The sequence below is a fragment of the Molothrus ater genome, chromosome 1 (genome assembly GCF_012460135.2).
Source record: "Molothrus ater isolate BHLD 08-10-18 breed brown headed cowbird chromosome 1, BPBGC_Mater_1.1, whole genome shotgun sequence".
NCBI classification, from domain to species: domain Eukaryota; kingdom Metazoa; phylum Chordata; class Aves; order Passeriformes; family Icteridae; genus Molothrus; species Molothrus ater.
In genome coordinates, this window is record NC_050478.2 from 80,621,321 (window position 1) to 80,636,760 (window position 15,440).

General features: G+C 38.2%; 1 protein-coding gene across 7 annotated transcripts in view; it reads left to right on the forward strand.

The window, feature by feature from the left end:
- The window catches only part of CTNND2 (catenin delta 2), a 637,277-nt gene that overhangs the window by 328,093 nt on the left and 293,744 nt on the right, over window positions 1-15,440 (forward strand). For all 7 annotated transcript variants that reach the window (XM_054516522.1, XM_036404384.2, XM_036404386.2 and 4 more), the window contains 2 exons: window positions 7,801-7,835; window positions 8,329-8,445. In XM_054516522.1, the coding sequence (XP_054372497.1) occupies window positions 7,801-7,835; window positions 8,329-8,445 (152 nt within the window). The remainder of the gene's footprint in view (window positions 1-7,800; window positions 7,836-8,328; window positions 8,446-15,440) is intronic.

Here is a 15,440-nt window from a genome sequence, read left to right on the forward strand (position 1 = left end):
ACTATTGATTTCTCTAATTTGCCATTTCTGATTCTATTTTAGATGCTTATTGAGTTTGGATCAGATCCAAATACCACCACTGGGACTGAAGGAATATCACAGTATGCTGCTGTCTAAACTGCTCTGCTGTGTAGAAGCGGCAAAAATTAATTTAAGATGGCTGACCAGTGAGCTCATTGCTGACTGAGGAGGTGAAGGAGAGAAGGAAGAGCTGAGCTCTTCCCCCTGGGATCCAGAGACAGAGCTCACCCACGAACAGTTTAAAGCTGTGTCAGGAGATGCTCAGACTAGGCATGAAGAAGCATTTCTTTACCAAGAGAGGGGTGAAACACTGGAGCAGGCTCCTAGAGAGGTGCTTGAGGCCCCAAACCTGTCAGTTTAAGAAGCTTTTGGACAATGACCTCAATAATCTGCTGTATAAGCTTCAGTCAGCCCTGGAGTGGTTAGGTATTTGGAGTCAATAGTCATTGTAGGTCCCTTGCAATTGAAATATTCTAATTCTATTCTCTTCTAAATGTGTTCCTGTGTACCTATGTTCAGTTTGGGAAATGAGCTCTTTTCTCAAATAAAAACAGGTTTGAAGCAAACCAGAAGAACTAACATTATTAGCAGAAATCCAGCCTTGAGCTAATTCCTTCTTATTGTGAACCATCATCCTTTTTCTTAATTAATTAATAATGGGAAATTACAAAATTAAGTAATTTGGTTTGATTTTGGCTTCTCTAAATAAGAACAGAAGAGTGGCTGTATTGATTCAAAACTGGGGTCTATCCAGCCCAGTATCCTGGCTGGAATGCTTAAGGGCATGAAAGGGACATCAGGGGAAGAGTGAGAACAGGGCAATCACACGGTGCTTGTTTCCCTAATGTTGTTGCTGTGTCCAAGTTTAAAGTTAAATAAATACACCAAGTACCTATTGCCCTCTAAATTCTTTTCCTTAGAACAGCAGAGCTTCGAAGGCTTCCACTCTGAAGAATTCTCTGTGTTCACTGTCATGCCAGGTCTGTCTGCGGAACTGAAGCTAAAGGAAACTGGCTGGTTGCAAGTGAAGTAGCAAGTGTTCTCTCCCTAGGTGACCAAGTCAATTCAAAACTGAAGTAAATGGGTTTTGGAGGGTTGGTCTGTGTGAAATTAATTCAGTAGCAAAATAAAATTTACTATCATTGATGGTCTTGTAGACCATTTCAGGAGTGATGGTCAAAAACTATGGGGAAACAGGCTGTGTTATGCTTTGTCCATTAAATAACAGCCTCTGGCACATGCTTTGCAAGCCCTTTAGCAGGGCACTGTGTGGAATGCAAGGCTGCTGCTGCCTTTCCATGCATGCTGTGTACTTGAACCGTGTTCTTAGTGGTGTAGCACCTGAATTTTAAATCACATTTAAAAATGAAGAAACAGAACATTTTTATTAAGGACAATCAGCATAAGGAAATTGAATATAAATAGGACCAAAGCAGTGCAAAAATTGTTTTTAAAGGAAAATCATGTAAATTTCTGCAGGTATTAAATGTAGAGGAAAGCATTGATTCTTGAGACCTGTTTAGAAATTTGGCTGCAAATATTTCCCTGTATCATTGGAAAGAAGTACAAAACTTTCACAGCACAGCCACAAAGTTCTGCTATTGATTTCATAAAACCTAGGGAATAACAATCATTTTTCTATGAAAAAAAATTAGACAGTTTTCTTTCCCTGCAGGAACTTGAAGCGAAGCTATTCTAATAAAGGTGGGAATTAACCACCTGAATGGTTTCCTGGCATCTGCAGCTAAGAACTTTGTCATCATTCTGAAAATCAGTTTGAAATTTCCAAGGTATAAGAAAGCAGCCATCAGTAAAATATGTGTGGGTTTGTGGGGGTATTATTTATTTATTTTGGTTTGTTGGACTGGGTTTGTTTTGGTGGTTTTTTTTTTTCATTTTCTGGGATCATTGTAGGGAATTGGATGAGGTTTGTTGGAACATCAAAAAAAAGGACTTCTTGATAGGGCAGCCAGGTTGATACCACAGCTGACTAATAGAGTGCTATTCAATATTTGAGAGAACCTACAGTGTCACATTTATAGAGATGAAGGGAGTGCCTACCAATGTCATAGATTTTGATGTTATTTTAAATTGGCCTCAAAACCCAAAAGTTGCTCTTGAGGATTGTTTTTTATTATGGCAATTTATTGAAGGGTTGGTACTTTTTTGCAGGATTATTTAATGTAAAATTTATTCTTAGGTTGTTTGGTTTTTTTCCCCACCAGATAGTTGATACTAAAAGTTGTTTACTATTTTGCAGATAACCTAAAATGTACTGATGATTTAAAATTTGCTTCTCCTTTGCTTTAGATGGAATATTAGTTTTTCAGCCTCCTTGCTTTTTGTGAAATGCTTCTGGATCTTTTTTCTTCCACCTTCCACAACAAAAAAAACAATTTTAAAATCAATGAGACAATATCTGCCTGTAATTATATACAGCAATGGTTGTGTAGCTCCATTGTCGAAATAATTTAAAAGACCATGTGCTGATACAACTCCTTGTAAAATCCTTTCATAGCTTTTCTACAGTAGTGTTATATATAATTTCATTAATTGTTTTAGATATAATTTCATTAATTGTTTTAGAAAACAAGAAAAATATTTTGGTGTAGCAGATAGCTATAGCACTTTTTAAAAAATGAGTGACAACTGTAAACTGAATGACTTCACACTAAGGAGAGGCACACAAACATTTCTTGGGTAATTAGAGGAATACAAAAGTGTGAATTTGTCCTGGCAGCCTGTATGCAGGCTCAGTGATAAAGCAAGGAGTGTGCCAGCAACAGTGAATGAAAGAAACCCTACCTCCCTTCCCAACAAGAATTGAGTTGCTCTGCTGTGGTGTTCTTCTGGAGAGAGCAGCAAGGCAATGAATAACCATAACTGCTTTGGCCTGCTGTGCATGTGCACTGATGTATTTTGGTGCATGTGGTAAGAACAATGAATTTCTGCAGGCTGCATAGTAAATACCATTGCTGGAGAAGGGTGTGCAGGGCAGTGGAGCTCCTTCTTGCACTGAATGGTTCTGAACCTATCAAGGTTCAGAACCATTCCTCTGAAGTGGGCCTGGTCTCACATTAGGCCATGTAATGTCTGAAACTAAACCCAAGGGATGCTGCAAGTACTGCTGTGGCCAGGTAGTGTGCAAAATGTGTCTTGGGCTGGGGTTTGGTGTAAATTACCTTTGCCTACCATTGTCCCTGCTGCCAGTGCCACAGGCACACATCCATCTTCCAGGAGTTCAGCTGAGCCCAAGGTGCCCTTGCTGCTTCCCAGCACCTGCTTTGGAAGTGAATCTTTGGGTGTTTGGGTGTTCATCCAGGCCCTAACAGCAACACAGTCTGGGGGTGTCTCAGGCAGCGTTCCTTCTGCCAAAACACTCAATAGCATTCCCCACCTCTGGGTTACCTCCCCTGACCACTTTGGTTGCTTTTATAGAAACATGGCTGGTGAATGTTGTCCAGGAAAGCATTATTTTGGTGTCATGTGGAGCATTCACTGCTACACCTCCAAAACTGCTTTTGACTCCTGTAAATTGCTGGGAGGGGCATTTGATGGTCTTCTGTAACTCACCTTGCTATGTAGGTGCTGGCTGATCTTGGTGGATTCCTATCAAGTCCATCACGAAGGGGCACCCGCTTCTTGTTTAACTTGATTTGAGGCACAGGAAAAATGAAGGCTCCTTGGTTTGTTGCTTGTTTATGGACAAACTGTAGGTCAGTCTGGGATTTTTCTGTTTGTGCCTGAACAGGGATGAACTTGATGTACAGAGCTGCTGGTAATAGTCAGACATCCTCAGTTGGCTGTAGAAAATCTGTGTTTTTGCAATGCTCTGTGCTGCTGCTGTTCCCTCACTGTGCAGAGGCAGGTAGAGCTCCCCACGTGATGCTCCCCAAAACGAGCTCCCTGCAGGGTGCTGTGCTCATTTGCCTTTCGCCCTCCCCATATGCAAGGGCACACACAGAGGGTTCTCACTGCTTTGGTGCTTTTATGACATTTGTGTGGAAATGGGAATGTGTGAGTTCAGCTGGAATCAAGATGACTCTTCTGTGGATATTTACTTTCCTCATTCTTGCCTAGGGAGGTAAAACAATTTTTACTGGAATATTTCCTTTCCTAGGTACTTGTTAAAGGTAAAGCTTTAAGCACAATGTAGTGCATCCTTACAGAAGATAGGTTCATTAGCTTAAACATTAACATCAAGAACTAAACATATAACAATATTCTTCTTAGTGTTTTGCTCATATGTTTGGGTTTTAGCATTATCTTCTCATTCTTAAGTTATTCAGCTTCCTTGAGATTTTCCTTCAATACATTGAGTTTTCCAAAGGCAATATAAGCATAGAAGAATCAGGTTTTGCACAGCTGAATAGTGATGGAGGATTCTTTCTGTAAGTCAGGTAGAGTTAATCAGAACAGTAGTCTTATTTATACCTAGAACATTTGAACTACAAGTAGGATGCACTGAATACCAAAAATAAAAGAAGAATAAATAAATTACAATTATTCTTCTAAGTTTGGGTTAAGGGATGTAGTAGTTTTACCTGCTTGAGTTCTCAGGTCAGTCGTTTTTTATGGTAGGATTTCCTAATGCTGTACCAATGTAGTTCTAGTTAAAATCCCTCCCTCAAACTCTTAAAGTGGGCTCAGGTTCCCATAGCTCAGAACAGATTGATAAAGAACTTTATTGCTCATCTAGCTCAGTCAAAGATACTAATGTTTGCAAACTTACATAATGAGGCATAGAAATATTGAGAAAAGTGGTTGCTAATGCATTTTTTCTTTATAAAAAAATATGAAGCAAAAATACGTTTTGCTGAACATGCTGAAAAAAATTATTAGGACAATACTTCTGTTAATTATTGGTTTTTTGTCTTTTCATGTATTTGATGTAACTATACAGTCTATTGTACTGATCTCTTGTGCAGCTGGGAAACACCAGAAAGAAAAGGACAGAAAAGTGTGCCCTTTTATTCACTCAAGCAGATTTGGCACAGTCGTGACACAGCCTGAAGGCTTCCTGCACAAATAAGTCAGGTTGCTTCAGTCAGGAATCTTTTTCAGGCCAAAAGCAGGGGAAGCTCAGTTAAAAAGGGGAAAAAGGAAAAATAAAGAGTATTTAGATTAAACCTATGGCAAATTCTAATAAAGTTTTCTAGTGAATGTTTGTTTAAATGTTTGTTTGCAAGGCTCTGGCATTGAATTGCAACCAAGAAAAGGCAGCTTCAATATCCAACTGTACTGGATGGTTATAAAGCTAAAGAACATGAATTTAACTAAGGAAAACAGCACTCTTTCCATACCAGAATATACTGATATCTTTGTAGGAGCAAATACAACTTCAATAGAGAATCATAGAATGTTTTATGTTAGAAAAGACCTTTGTGACCATCAAGTCCAAGCATTAACCCAGCACTACCAAGTCCACCACTAAACCATGTCCCCAGGTTTCACATCCACACATGTTTTAAATACCTCCAGGGATGGGGACTCACCACTGCCCTGCTCAGCCTGGTTCATGTTCCATATGCTGAATAAGAAGGTAGCATTAGGATAAAAATTCTGATGGTGTTTCTGCCATCATGACTCTAAAAGCTACATTATTTATTGAAAGACCATTACAGTACTGGTGAGGAGAAGCATGACTAAAATTGGAAAAGTCAAAATGGAGTGAAAATTCATTGTGATCCTGAGATTAATATGGATACTGTTCAGTGTTTCTGTGGAAGTCAGACAAGTGGTATTGAGGATTACTATGAATCAACCATAAGTGATTCATTGAACAAAATGACCTTTGTTAAATTTTGTACAAGTTTGCTACTTAGAATGGGCTAAGCTGGAATTCCTGGAAGTGGTAATTTGCTCTTTACGCATGACTTGATTTTCTTTTCTAACTTACTTGGATGAGGTGGCATATGCTTTTACATCATGGTGTTCTTGCCAGCAACATCTAGTAATTCATTCTGCCAGCAAGAATGCCACCTGAGATATTACTTTTTTTCTGGCTGTTGAGGTGATATCTGTCACAAAGAAATCTGGATACTGGAAGAGGGACTTTGGAGTGGAAAGTAGTACATTACTTATTATGGATTGTGCTAATTACAGAAGGGAAGATTGCTCTCAAGTCCCAGTGTGTCAGATGAAGCTGCAGTTATTTAGTACATCTGAAGATCAGACAAAAGGAATGTAAAATTGGAAAAAGTGTTATTTCAAAAAAAGTCACTGTCCCTAGTCACCACTAGGACTTAATTTCAAAGGTAATTTAAATTAAGTATTTCATCCAGTTCAACACTTTGCAGTTATTATTGTTTGTCTGAGGACTCTGGCAACGCCTATCTTCAATATTGTTAATTTCAGTGGACTTGAATGCAAGAATTTTAGTTCACTATCTCATCAAAGGACTGGTTTCTTAATCTATAACATCTCACTACTGTGAGTCAATATAAACCACAGACCGTCGATATTAGGAAATTTATGATGATGTATAGATTTGAACTTGCCATGTTAACATTTATGATGCCAGGTAGAAATTAAAAGTTCTTTTAGAAATAGTTTTGTGTAAATTAGACAATAATTTTTTTTTAATACTATCAAATCTGGTAAATAATTTGCATAAGTTCTTTACTGTAAAAATAGACTTCCACAAGGAAGCATTTAATTTAATTTACATTACTATTGTTCAGAACATAGATAGTAGGAGGTATACTGATATATTCATAAGTGATCCAGCATTTGCTGGGAAGAGGGAAAACAATTAGAGATTTAAATCCTTTTATTAATCCAAAAGAGCATTTTGTCTCAACATCATAAAATAAATGAAAAAGTAAATTGTTGGAAAAGTTAAAATAATTTCAGTCTTTGTTTTTTTCTTTTTTTTTAACTTATGAGTGCAACAGATAATGTTGTTCTCCCCTAAAAGTATCTTACAAAAATGTACAGAAAAATCTTTTAGTCATAGGTGTAATAATCAGTTCACTGTTATCAAAAGAATGGGTAGCACTGAGTAACTTGAATCCTTTTTGTATTCTCGTCATGTGAGAAAAACCTATATTGAAGCATAAACAGAGCATGCCTTGGAGGAAAGTGTAGTCATTGCCTAATTGAATATACAATTTATTTTATCATTCATTTGAATGTATCTTTCATTTTATTGGGAAAAAAAAAAACCTACCTAATCCATCCTCTGGTGTGCGTGCTCATTATTTTAAAATTAAGACCTTCTGTTGCTTAAGTGCTTGTACATAGAAGCACAAACACATCTAAATTTACTCTCCTGTGTAGGTCAATTGAATTAACTTGGCTGCACATTTGAATAATATAAAAATGCACATAATAATCAGTAGAACCAGGACTCGTAATTTCTTTCAGAAATCACATGTAACTATTCACTTGAGAAAGCAATTTATAATTTTCTTGATAAACATGGAGAATCAGACAAATGAAAGGATCCAAAAAGTTGAAGAATGCTAATGTTTTTTTGAAATAGTGTAGTTTGTATATCAAGACCAAGACGCCAATTTCTATATGCATGATTGAAATTACTTGATAAAGAAATAAAGATGCTTCCCTCCAGCTGAGTGAATGATGTCATTAATTAAAAAAATATATATAAGTCATTAAGTAAAAATATATATAAAATTATGTATTCTAAATACGTTTTTTATTCTTAAGTGTCTTCTCTTAAATCAGTTCCTTCAGAATAGATTTATATCTGAATATTCATGGCACACTACAAAGCAATTTAATTAAAAATGATCACGTTTTTCTTTCTCTTTCCAGTTCAACAGAAGAGCAGTTTCACTGGCAAACACAAGGTAATGTACCTATGTACATATATGTATCACTTACATTCTCTCCCAGAAAGATCATTTTTACCTAAAGAAGATGGAGGGAGAAAGCATATTCATGTATGTGGAGGTTTTTGTTGGGCTTTTTGTGTGTTTTTTCTCATTGCTAGTGGGTGAAAATTGTACTTAAAAAGTGACAAGATTTGGCGAAAGCTTTTAGGATTGACAAAAAGTACACTGAAACTAAGTAGAGTTTTGAGAAGGTGCATTGCTAAATATGTGTCTGGCTTTTTTTACTACTAGACCTAAATATTCTCATTTTGCTTTTATTAATCCAAGGCCACACTTTCAAAGGATGGCACAATTTTCAGTATGGCCAGCGTCCTGGGAATGTGTGGCCTCCATTCCTTCATCAGCTGTGAATGCTTAGTCACATAAAACTGGTTTTAGCTTTTGTCTTGTATATGGCTTTACCTTTTTGGCCTTCTTTTACGTTTTTATGTTGTTAATTTCATTACAGATGGTCAGAAGGATATAGAAGATGAACTCACCACTGGTCTGGAGCTGGTGGACTCCTGTATTAGATCACTGCAGGAATCAGGGATACTTGATCCACAGGATTATTCAGCCAGTGAAAGTAAGTTGCTAGAAATATATTTTCTAGAACTCAAAAATTTCTTGCTTTAAAACTGAATGCATGTCTTTAAGTGCTGCTAGTTTTTTGGGGGAAAAACAAGCACATGAAATATATTTTAAGGAAAAGATTTTCTAATTGCAATGCTGCTGCACTATACTATAAGGTCATGTTACAAAACTTCAGCATCGCCACCATAAAAACATAAAACAACCATAAAAACAACATTCAAACAGCAATTTTTCACTATCCAAAGGTAATAAAATGAAACATACTGGGTGGCTGTGAGGAAGTCTGATTGTAACCACTTGGCCAGGTAGCTGGTAACTCCTTACAACTAAAATTTTCTTGTGGACACAGAGACAGAAGTAAGTGAACTTAAAGATGATGCACAGAACGGCAGCTGGAGCAAAAATGTGAAGTCTTGTCTCCAAGGCTGGCTCACTGGTCACTTAGCAGCTATGCAGTGAGTGGATGGATTGTTGGCTAGAACCAGCCACTGGGGAAGGGAATCAAGGCTACACAACAGCAAAAGTGATCAAGGGACATGCCACTCAGTGTGTTTGTAGAGCAGATGTCTACCAACAGTTGTGCTCATGAGTCATACCAAGACTGTTTTCCAGCATGTTAACTGGTCTGTTATCATATGTAGCACTAGATGATGGAAAAGCAGGTTAATTCCCTAGATTCCTTTCTTTTTTCTCAGGCTCCTATCTCATATTCTGTCTCCATCTGCCACAATATAAACCCACATTCACTTCTCTGCGGTTCCTGACACTGGCTTTGCTTTTTTTTAGTATTCTTCTACATCTCATTCCCTCTTTCTCAGTTGATCCCTGCTACCCAGTACCTTCTGACTGAGTCACATCTTTGGAGGTAGCTGCCCAAATTCAGCTTTCTTGATATCAAAAGGGAAAATCTCCCCTGCATCTGATGAAGTTGATGAACTGTGACAGCCACCTTCTTCAAAGCATCTCTAGCAATGACAAGTCATCACCTGAAATATGATCATCAGGTGACAGAAGGAAGACATTGCACATTGGATACAGAATTTTATTTTTCCAGAACACTTTTCATTATTTTAAAACAAGGTTTGCTGTCAAATTAAAGCTGACAATCCTGGGACAGTAGAAAATGTTTCATTTTTCATGTGCACAAGATTTCTGGGCCAACAGTGTCACTAACACTTTTGTTATGGTTTTGCTTAATCTGAACACAGTCTGTATGATTGACATCTGTTAAGATGTTGCTTGATCTGAACAAAATGGGGAAAATGATGAAAAAATGTAAGCCCTTGGTTTTTTCTTCATTTGGGGGTGAGGAGAAACAAAACAGACTAGCATGATAAGGATTGCCTTCAAAATGTGATACTGTGATAAAAAGATTAAACTGAGTAGATGACAATAGAGGAGATTGAGAGCAGAGTGGGGCCAACTTGTATGGAGAACTGCCAAAAACTGGCTTAAGAGATGGAAACTAAGAGAAATATATTGGAGAAAGATGAAAACAGTACATGGAATGAATTCTGTGTACATGAAAAAAACTAAAGACATTTCTGGGGAGCATCACAATAAGCTAAAAGACAAACAGGAATGCAGATAGATAGAAAGAAAAAGAAAGAATGTGGGCAAATGGAAAATGGGGATGGAGAAGAAGAACAATAGAGATGGATTTGTAGGGGATCATCAGGAGAGGAACTGAGGTTTGTTGAAGCAGGAGGTCCATAAAGAATATTGAAAGCAGAATTTGCTTGGCTGGGTGATTTGTTTTTGGAGCAGGAGCTAAGTGCAAAGAAAGGGGACAACAGGGTGATGAGAATGACAGCCCAGAAAAGGAAAAGTGGTATCATTATGGACAGGACAGTAGCTGTCCCTAAACATAGGTTTGGAGAGAACAGGCAGGTGCATGTGCTCACAGGGAAGCAGGCTTCCCTACAGGGCTGCAAGCTTGATCTTCTGCATTGTCAGGAAATATTTATAAAGCCTTTTGTCACAGTGCCCTTATTCCTCTGCTCTGGGCTCAGCTTGTAATAAAACTAGATTGCTATTTGCCATTTATGGGTTTAATTAAGAATCAGATCTATATGCCAAAGCTAACAGTTGCAGCTCTGCTAATCACTCATAAATATATTAGGATGTCATATTCTGGATTTTTTTTTTCTGGTTTGGAGGTCTTTTTTGAATTTCGAGTAAAATGTTACGAACACATCAGACAGGTAAAATTTTACTGTGTTTTAAAAGTCAAAAGTACAAAAGTCAAGACTGTACAGCATAATTTGAATTTCTTATGAATTCATTAGAAAACAATTATTATCATGCTCTATTTTGTACATTTTCTATCCATGCCTAAGTTACCCCAAGTTGAGGCTCAAATTGCAACAGCACACTAGAGGGGAGAGTGCTTCTGACTTCTGTAAGCAACGAGTAGAACACACATACACAATGAAAACAAAAGTCTCATATTTACTTCATATTTTGTTGTGACCCTCCTTTGTGCCCTAGAGCTTTCCTGTTATAGTTGTAAAATCATTCAAAGTATTTTCTGCTGATACTTAGTTTTAGGTGTTCCCAGTTAGGTGTGCTGAGAACAAACTGTTGTAACAGAACACTGTGGGAGCACAGTCTCAAATATTTGAAGCATAATACAAAAAGGAAGTTTAAAGCCCACTCTGTAATGTCTCAAACCAGTATTTGCATTTCCTAGACACTTCAGTTCTTAATCCTTTCAATTTTGAAATAGGAAATGAGATCTATATAAATGTCTCACTTTACAGGTATTCCAAAAATCACCATTTGTGATGTATCTGAAGTAAACATTGAGTGCTGTAGAATTATCCACCAGGATGCTATTGTTTGTTTTTTCTTTGTATTGAACGTTTTTCAATGGAGACCTGATGTGGTGCAGTACAAACCACAGAACCATTTTGCATTGTGTGCACTGGCCATAAGGACGGAAGGAGGTGAAGAGCGACGACTCAGAAAAGGAAACTTAGTCTGGCATTTTCTAACTTTTGAGATCCCAATTTGACAATTATACTTTTGTTTACTTCTCTGCAGTTTGGCTGCAAAACTGAAAACTGTATTTTAAGTAACAAGACTGACTCTGAGGAGAGCATTTCCTGCCTGCCACGCATTTGAAGCAGATTTTTTGAAATCATCATATGAAAGCCTGCCCAGTGATGTGACCACAGCTTCCTTTTCTGAACTGTGTGCATCTAGTCTAGTGACTTAATCTATCAGTAGCCCTGCCTTTGGAGAGGATTAGTGTGTCTCTACTCAGAATCTTTACAATTTGGTTTCATGCACTCTGATTTTCTCAGGCTTAATTGTAAAAAGTTGTCACATAGCAGTGAGCTGTTATAATACTCTAAATCCCAAATATCACTTCACATGTGCTATTCCTTTAGTAGCAAATAAAAGCTATGAAAAAAAGGCTAATGGGACAAGTCACATGAAAGGGGCTTACACAGGAGGTCCTCTGGATTGCTAATAGAGATGCTCACTAATTATCTTTACTGAGTGTGAATCAGCAAATTTAAAAAACCTTAGGTATATAAAACTTCTTTATTTGGTGAAATGAAAGCAGAGTGGTCATTGCTTTTAAAGTAATTATTATCAGACAGGCAGATTCATAACTGCTGCAAGCTCTCATACAAGCTTCCTGTGGTGGAGCTGACCCTGGGACAAGGTTATATGCCACCAAGGAGAGCTCCTGCACTGTCCCCCACCTCTTTCTTGTGTCCCAACTCAGTGTTAGTTGTCTTCCTCAAACCATGTGCTTCCAGCTACAATTGACAAAGAGTCGGGAATCTTCCAGAATTATGCAAGAAACTGCATCTGTCTGGAGCCCTGAGCCTGCATCTCCATGGTCCAGTTCCCCAGACTGCAGTGATTTCTCATTATCTCCGTGTAGCTCTAGATCTGTCAAGACTGTGTCACTCCAGGTTACATCAAGCATGTCATCGTTTTGTGGCCTCAGAGGGGTATTCAGCCTGTCCTGAGCGTTCCTGGGGATCATCAGCAGAACAACAGTGGTCCACACATCCGCCCCCGTCCCCGAGGGAGGGCACATACAGCTCCTACTGGTGTCAGCAGACATAGGTACAGAGGGTCCAGGGGTCACCCTGAGGGCACTCAATCCATCCTCCTCCCTGCCCCTCATTGCTGTAACACCCAGCTTGCCTGGCAGCTCCTCTCTGAAAACATTTCTTCCTTTTGCCATTACTTTTTTCTAACAGGAACTCAAAAGCACTGCTTTTGCATAAATGAAGATAAGTGACTGTCACTCTGAATAGGGTCAGGGGAAAAACCAGAGGTGTGAGAGCCAATGTAGTCACGTATAAGATGCTGGAAACAAGTCATGGAAGAGGGATGGGAATGCACAGTAACTGCAGGACCTGGAATGACTGGGTGAGGAAGCATGCAGAGGAACAAAATTTAGTTCAGAACAGAGTTACCGCATTAAGGATGTTTCAGGAGACACAGCAATACTGAACAGTGAATGTAGCTCAGGAAGGGTATTTTCATGGCAGAGTGGTTTAATCTAGTGAGGAAAGGCATGTGAAAATAAATTTTGTGATGGCTGAGTATGCACTGTGGAGACGAAAAGTTAATATTTCTGACCAGAAATCTTGGAAAAATGCAGGACATTATTTCCTCTCCTTCCCATCACTGCACCACTGTCTCAAAATCACACAACTACTTCAGATCCATTCCTTTTACTGCCTTGGTTTTGTTTTGTTTTTTTTTCCTTTTTTCCACTCACATTATATGTAAGAACATTTGAAAAGGTGGAAACCTGCATGGAAAGAAAGAGAGTAAACACAGATATACAGCTGTCTGAGTTAAGAAGATTGGTTGCTGAGGACATTTGTCATTAAGGTTTAATAAGGTTGCAGTCTGGCCTGCAGATGAGTGAGAAAGGTCCTGATGAGCTGCCTGAGGCCCCCAGATGTTCATCCTCTGTGACAGAGAAACTGGATCCTCTAAGCAGCTGTTAAGACCAAACTACCTTTTCCTGATGATGTCTGTAAATTTGCAGTTTACAGATGGGTAGTGTAGGGTAAAAGTGGAACAGGAGGAAAAGTTGGTTCTATATTTCTTTCCCTTCTATTAGTTTCTCTGTCCCCCTATTCCTGTGGGTCACTAGCATGCCACATTAGAGGATTGACATGACACTGTCATCAAAACAATTTCTGAGATAATTAGCTGAAGCTCACTGAGTCTTTTCAGAATACACTGCATCCTTGCAGTCTACAGCAGTGGAGACTGTCAGTGGTTTTTCCTTCTGTGATGGCATTAGCAAAAGGGAGGTTTGCAGACTTCTAAGATTACTGAGCAAATCCATTGGCACTTTCTTCCTAGCTTAAACCACAGGCTCAAATGTCTGCTAATACAGAAGTCTCTAATTTTAATTTATCTGTTCTTAAATCTTCCACACTTTTTCCTTTGCTTCAGCCTCCACAAAATAAACATAGGACCGGTCTTTAAAGGATTATTGGGCGGATTTATGAAGCTTTCGGTGTTTATGTTTCTAACTGAAACAGAATAATTTCATTATTTTTCACTTGCTTCACCACTTCATTTGGCAACCTTCCTTGTTTGCTCTCTAAATCAACAGTACAGACTGTAGGAACAGGGCTCTCGTTGACATGGATCAAAAAACTTCCTGGATAGTTCTCCTAATTGTCTTGATATTTTTTAAATGCTCATTTTTAATTTCAGTTTTTAATTTTTTTTAGAACAAGCAGTTTCTATTAGGATTGCAGTTTTTCCCACACAACACTGCCAGTACTCCAGATGAATTTTTTTCCCCACATTTTCTGGATACATATTTTTATTTATGTCTGTGACCCTGTTGTCCTGGTGCTCAGGATTAATTGCAGAATTCAGAGCACTGATAAGGGAATAAATACAATGCAGATTTAATAATGCCATCTTCTTGGCTGAGGCCATTTCATAATGCACTTCACAGATGCTACATATTGACAGAAATGCAGGCAATTTAGAGTGTCCAAGTTCTTCTAGGGAAGAAAAATAATGGTTAACCACTCTGGTCTCAATCCCACAATATATTAACTATTTTAGTCATTTGAAACTATTTGTCCCAAATGTAGCACAAACAGGTAGAAGTACCATTTAGATGCTGGGGTTTTTTCCCTCTGAAGAATGAATTATGTTACAAGAGCATTTTACCACATGAAATTATATACAGATGTCACATTAGACAGATGTGGATTTCACTTAAAACCCCTGTCTAATTGTCAGGCTGAAAAGGTAGGCTAAACTCTTAATTTATTCTCTTAATTCACTTTTGTTTCAGCAATTTTTTGTATAAGAGAGATCCTCCTTACCCAGTGGAAACAAGTTGTCCCAGCTTGAAAAAAGCACTCCTTGTTCAACCTGTATGATTTTCAGCTTTTATCAGCTGATTTTATTATAGGTACTGTAAATGGATTGAAACAAAAAGGCTCTATTTACACAATGAATCTGTAAAAGGATGTTTGTTTTCCATCCCATAGCTCTTGCTTTGTGAAATTGCCACCTGTCAGATGGCTGGACATGCTCAATGAGATGAAATTTGGCAACAGTGGACATCACAGTTTTTGACAGATGAAGTTATTTCCATTTCATTATCTGCTCTGAGAGCCAGGGCTATCCAGTTTAGTCATTCTTTGTGCACACAAAGGAGGTGTTCTTGTGGGATCTCCTGGTAAACATACACACTAATAAAATCACGTGCTCTTTGAGTATGTTTCCAAGCTGAAAAACCCCTAGGAAGTATGCATGCCCCTCCTCCATTTCAGGATCAGAGTCTTAGGAGTAGAAGTGGCATAAATGCCTAACACAGGCTACACTATCTTTCTGTCTGCTGCATTAATGCAAACCTGGCAGTGTCTGATTCAAGCATTCATAGCTCCAGGTAAATCTCTCAGATTATGAAGTCTGATGAAATTTTGATTTTTTAGGGAAACTTCTGTCAGGATTGTAATATATTTA